Below are 6,000 nucleotides of genomic sequence, written 5' to 3'. Positions count from 1 at the left end.
ATAACTGATTTTACCCTTGAATGCCATACGTGTTTTACCAAAATATATTAAATTACATGATAAAATATTTACCATACTGTACTATGTCGGTATCGCCGTGATGAATACTTAATGTTACATCTTATGTATAACATTTACTATGTACAACTTGAAATTAATTACACTTATTTCTTATTCATTTAGACACATTAATCACCATTAAAATTTGGTACGAAGCATAGATTCCGTTGATTCTATTCTACTTTTAACTGTACTCGTAACACATACACATTTTCTGTATTGGTCGTAATAAAAAAAAATATTTCAAAGTCCTTTTGACGGATTCCTAAGCCGTTTTATTTCTGCAAATATTTCCTTCAAGCAGGGCCGTTAGCTTGGTCCCCATCAAATTAATTTATATTATAAAACCAAAAACAGAATTCATTCTCAGGCACTTTGGTACTTAAATTCTAAACAGAAAGAAGAAACTAAGAAGAAAGAAAGTAATAGCAGATAAATTTAAATGGAAAATAATACGATAAGTTCGACTTAAATTTGTGTTTGACACAGTTCTGTCCTTAAATTTTATTGGTATGCATTTCCGGCCATTCTTTTTCCCAGAGATGATTATCAAATTTTAAGTACGATAGCTGAGTTGACATAAGGATTATTTGACGTAGAACACAAGAAAAGTCCTACTCCTTGAGCATCAAAATTTATCTAAATATAAGTATTTAGGGCTTGTCTGAAGTCGTGTAGAGCTGCAAGGATCTGTGGAGCGGTTGGTCTGGAAGCGGGAGATGTTGTCCAACACCAGGACATTATACCATACCTGTTATTGAAACAAGAATATAGATTATCTTACATAATAAACTTATTCAAACAAAACAAATCTAATAACTATATTACATTAAATTAAAACTATCATTACGGTGAAGCGTACCAAGGATACTGGCAGCATTTCCATCCGTTGGGTAGCTTGACTGATCCGTTGATCTAAATAGCTGCCAGCGCTTGGGTTGCCAGTAACCCTATTGAGGCGAGAAGATAGTACTTTGTACGTTCTCCGCGCCTCTGGGCCCCACGGGCCAAGTGCCTTGACACCAAATGCCTCAAATATGTAAGACTCACTGAGACCGACATGCTTAAAGACAAAAATAAGTGTTTCATCCACTGTTATTGATGAATCAAGTGCCCCTTTTTTGGAAATAAAAAGTGGTTTATTTATACAAAATATTAAGTCATTTCACCAAAATATCTAAAAAAAAAAATTTCTAAGTTGATTACTTGGAATATTATAATAAAATCTTACAATTCATCCGGACAGTTGAGCGGTTGTGAGGGTCGGTATCCTCCAGTGAGGAAGGCCCCGACATCAGCCGCATCCAGTTCCGCAAGAGGTCCTGCGCCTAGTGTTGCTAACTCCCATATCGTTACACCTAGCGACCACTGTTAAAAAAGTAATTTGTTTAATTAAAATATTGCACAATTTTTACGTAATATATTTTACTTTCAGGATATCTTCTACGATGTGGGATTTCTATTCCACCAACCGCGGAGGCTATTCTTTTAATAATTATGCTCATATCTCCAAAAATAATGCTATTTTGTCTCAACTTTACATAGTGTGATCTTGGTTTTGTTTATATCCTTTTAACCTTATCGTTTTGTATGAAATTAGTTTCCTCTGCAGAAAACAGCATCAATGAAATTTCGCAATGTACCTGTAAGACTTAATTTCGAAGCTGTTTTGGCAAGGTTGCAAGCCTCAAAGCGCAGAAGATATTCTATTAGTAATTAAGGTCGTACCTCCAAAAATAGTGTAATTCTGTTTAAAATTTTCATAATGTGTTCTTGATTTTGATTATATCGTTTTTGACTTTATCATGTGGAATGAAACTAATTACCTCGACAGAAAACAACATCAAAGAAGTTTTGCAATATTCCTGTAAGATATATGCTGATATCTTTTTTTTATGATAATAAGGGACGAGACGAGCAGGACGTTCAGCTGATGGTAATTGATACGCTCTGCCCATTACAATGCAGTGCCGCTCAGGATTCTTGAAAAAACCAAAAATTCGGAGCGGCACTACAGTTGCGATCTTCACCTTGAGACATAAAATGTTAAGTAATTTCACTAGCTACCGCGCCCTTCAGACCGAAACACAATAATGTTTACATATTACTGCTTGACGGTAGAAATAGACACCGTTGTGGTACCCATAATTTAGCCGGCATTCTGTGCAAAGGAGCCTCAAACTGGTATATGTCTTACCACATCCGAAGCAGTGGTGTACTGGTTGTGCAGCAAACACTCCGGCGCCATCCATTTCACGGGTCTATTTTCATTATCCCCCAGGCAGTGGTAATCATCCGGGAAGAGGTCCCGGGATAGACCGTTATCAGTTACCTTCAGTCTTAGCTTCTCGTCGACTCTATTTTAGAATAGAAAAAAAAAATTACACAGATGCTTTATAGATTTCATCAAGTGTCTGAGTTTTAAAATATGGATTTAAGGCTTGTTGCCCACTATGAAATTTCGTATCAAATATGAGTATGTGCTCGCGCCTCTTGCTGTTAGACAACCGATAAAAACAGGCCATGAATATTCGTTTAGTATGCGTGACAAGCTACGTCTAACACTCGCGATTTGACAGATTGTGTTAGTATGCGTGCATTGCTCAAAATATAGGTTGTTTCTAAATTCAAATTTTTTCGACGTTTTCACAGCTATCATAGTCTATCTAGACGTATAAATGATCTAAGAGTTTCTTTTAATTGTTTTTGATGTCTGGTATGTGGAGCTGATAAGTAATCACCATCAAGTGCCATTGCACAACATAAAAAAAAATATAATGAGTATACATTTATACTCATCTTTTAACAGGCGATATAAACGTAAAAAATATTATTTTGAAATGACACTTATGAATGTCAAAGTGTTTCTTTTCTTTTTACACGCTTTTTATTAGCTGCTGTATGTATGTTTGTTTGCAACCGAGTCATTTGGGCGCGATTTTGACGCACTTTAAACGCCCAGATTTCGTTCAAACTTTGTAGATTTATCGAGGACCGATGGCAATAATTTGACAAAATTATACCATTTTTCAATTTGCAAAAAAAAGATTTTTGTTAATTTATATATTTTTTTCCTCTATTAGGCAGAAATTGATGATCATTTTAAATTTTAACCATTATCATTTCAAACAAGGCGTATTGTTTAGTTTTTTGTAACTATTTTTGCTATATTTACCACCACCTTGTAAAAAGTTAAGCTTTAATGAGAAGAAGTGGCAAGAAACTTATTGCCATTCTTCAAAATCAACATTTACAGCTTCATCGTTTTACAAATCATGACAATTACAATATTATAATATGTTAAGTGATACAACATAAATTCTCCATGCCTTACACGAGTAAGTCGAACGAAAGTAAATGAATACGGATTTACTATGAAGATTAGAAGCAGTTATAAATATCTACTTTTATATATTGAGGGATATGTTATATACATAACAATGACAGCACAAAATTATATATGTTAGTGAAAAGAGCGCAAAAAAGAATGCTGGGAGAGTTTCTTGTGCCGCTTCTTCCATCTCAGAGCGACATTTCAAAGTGATAGTATTAGAAGTAGCATAGTGATATTTTTATGCCTTACATGCAATTTCTCGCCGCGAAGTCTGCATGGATAACCCTCTGCACGTGGAGGTAGGACAAACCACAAGCGGCTTGGGCACCCAGTTCCACCAACTCCCTGGTGGCTGGAGATGCCTGCTGACCCAGTCTGCACGATGTAAGGAACCTGATAAAGACAACTTCAATATTTAGCATAATGTTATTGTAAAGACAAAGAAATGAGCAAAACTTATAATAATAACTAGTGGACCCAACAGACGTTGTCCTGTACACATGTTTTAAATTTGAAAAATCAGTCCAGCCGTTAGGAGCAGTTCACTAACATACACATGAGTAGGAGAATTATATTATATGGGCGGAATTGAGAATCTAAACCAATCTCAAATTCACTGAAACAAACAAAAAAGTCATCAAAATCAGTCCAGCCGTTTAGGAGGTAGTTTCATTGTGAATCTAAACCATTTTCGAATCCACCTGAAGACACACACCGATCTCAAATTCACTGGAACACACAAAAATATCATCAAAATCGGTCCAGCCGTTTAGGAGTTAGTTCAATTGTGAATCTAAACCATTCTCGAATCCACCTGAATACACACAGAAAGTTTCATTAGAATCGGTCCAGCCGTCTAGGACGAGTTCAGTGACATACACACGCACACAAGAATTATATATATAAAGATAACTGAAGGGGAACCCCCAGACAGCAAAAGAAATATAGGTAGACAGTGTATGAGATGGGAAGACGATATCAAGAAAATAGCGGGGCAACTATGGACTCGTACAGCAAAAGACAGGACAGAAAAGAAATCTTTGGAGGAGGCCTTTGTCGAAAGACAAGCTGTACCAAAGTAATGACAATTTAATTAGTTCCTAGTATGTAAAATTTGTACCAACAATAATAAAGATTTTTAGTTTTATTTTATTGGTAGTAGGCAGGGTGCATAGTTCGACGGACAGATGGCCGGTGGGGCAGTAAAGTCCTCGAATAGCGACCACGTACCGGAAGACGCAGTGTTGGTAGGACCCCCACAAGATGGACTGACGATCTGGTCAAGATCACCGGAATACGTCGGATGAGGGCAGGAGCGATCGTCGTGGAGTTCTTTGGAGGCCTTTGTCCAGCAGTGGACGTCTTTCGGCTTTCCGGCGGATGATGGTGATGATGATGATAGTAATAGTTGTTTTAACAGTGGGGGTCTTCATAGCACGTAATACCAGCTAGACGAAACAGTAATTTGCAAGCATTATTTTGTTGCGGTTAGGTCAGTGTCGTAAATAGTGATGACTGGTCTATCACAACGTCTCATATCTCAAAGTGACGAGCATAGTCACTCAATTACTTAATCGATACCAAACAATTTGTTATGTTTTACAGTGATAACTCTAACTTCTGTGATTAATTGCATAAGCAAAACAAAAAACAAAATTGTATGAACGATACGTCACTGGAACAATTGGCTCAGTTGGAAAGAGCGCTCGCACTGAACGGGAAAGGTTACGGGTTCGAGTCCCGCATCGTCAAAATAAATACCCAGATTCTTTAAAGTTTTCATCAAGTATGAAACGTATTAAATATGAGTATTTGATATGTTATTTGTTGACTGGTATGTGGGGCCAAAAAGGAAGTAAATACTACGTAATAAGAGCCGGACTACCTGAGTAAAAATTGAAATTTAGTGTAGTATGAAACGTGCAGTCATTTGACATAAGTTTGAAATAGTAGTAATTACAGTATGGCGATTGACGACGAAGTATAAACCGTCTAAGTTTGAAAGCTACCAGTTGCATAAAACGTAGTGGATTTTGGCTATCTCCTTTTTAACAAGATTATAGCCGTCATCCGTCAATCTATCGCTGACTGCACGTTTCATACAATCGAGTGAATCGCTTTTTTCTTAGAGAGTTTCGCTAGGCTGCGCCCACCTTTTAAGGTTAGAAGAATGTGAAACGCAGCAGTAAACCAGTAAGGGTTTCCTGGCTTCCTCTGCACAGGCGGCCATTGGAGACAAAACATTCGCGTGAACCAAACCACAGAATCTCAGCCCTTCAGCAACAAGAAGCGCTGCCTGCATCGCTGATGCTGCATCTGCGAGTAATATTATTAATTTATACATTGTTCATATTTCGCGACTTTCGAATTTCGGAAATGTAAAATCCATAGCGTTGCCGACCTTATGTAGCGTCTTTTAATAACCCTAAATTATGTCTAATTTTTAAAATATATATTTTTTCTTATGGAGTAGAAGGACAAATGAGCAAACGGTCACCTGGTGTTAAGCGATCACCGCCGCTCACATTCTCTTGCAACATCAGAAGAATCACAGGAGCGTTGCCGCCCTTTAAGGATCACGATTTTTTTGAAGGTACCGCACAAGG

The 6,000-nt window shown here is 37.1% G+C and overlaps 1 protein-coding gene across 1 annotated transcript in view; it reads right to left on the bottom strand.

The window, feature by feature from the left end:
* Positions 1-338: 338 nt before the first annotated feature.
* LOC126976453 (tyrosine-protein kinase Dnt) overlaps positions 339-6,000 on the bottom strand; it is an 88,698-nt gene continuing 83,036 nt past the window's right edge. The window contains exons 9-13 of the mRNA XM_050824770.1: positions 5,548-5,710; positions 3,644-3,787; positions 2,258-2,417; positions 1,292-1,428; positions 339-811 (exon numbers count right to left, since the gene is read on the bottom strand). Of these exons, the coding sequence (XP_050680727.1) occupies positions 700-811; positions 1,292-1,428; positions 2,258-2,417; positions 3,644-3,787; positions 5,548-5,710 (716 nt within the window). The 3' untranslated portion in view covers positions 339-699. The remainder of the gene's footprint in view (positions 812-1,291; positions 1,429-2,257; positions 2,418-3,643; positions 3,788-5,547; positions 5,711-6,000) is intronic.

This window comes from Leptidea sinapis, chromosome 40, assembly GCF_905404315.1.
Source record: "Leptidea sinapis chromosome 40, ilLepSina1.1, whole genome shotgun sequence".
NCBI classification, from domain to species: Eukaryota; Metazoa; Arthropoda; class Insecta; order Lepidoptera; family Pieridae; genus Leptidea; species Leptidea sinapis.
This window is presented reverse-complemented; position numbering and strand designations above follow the sequence as displayed.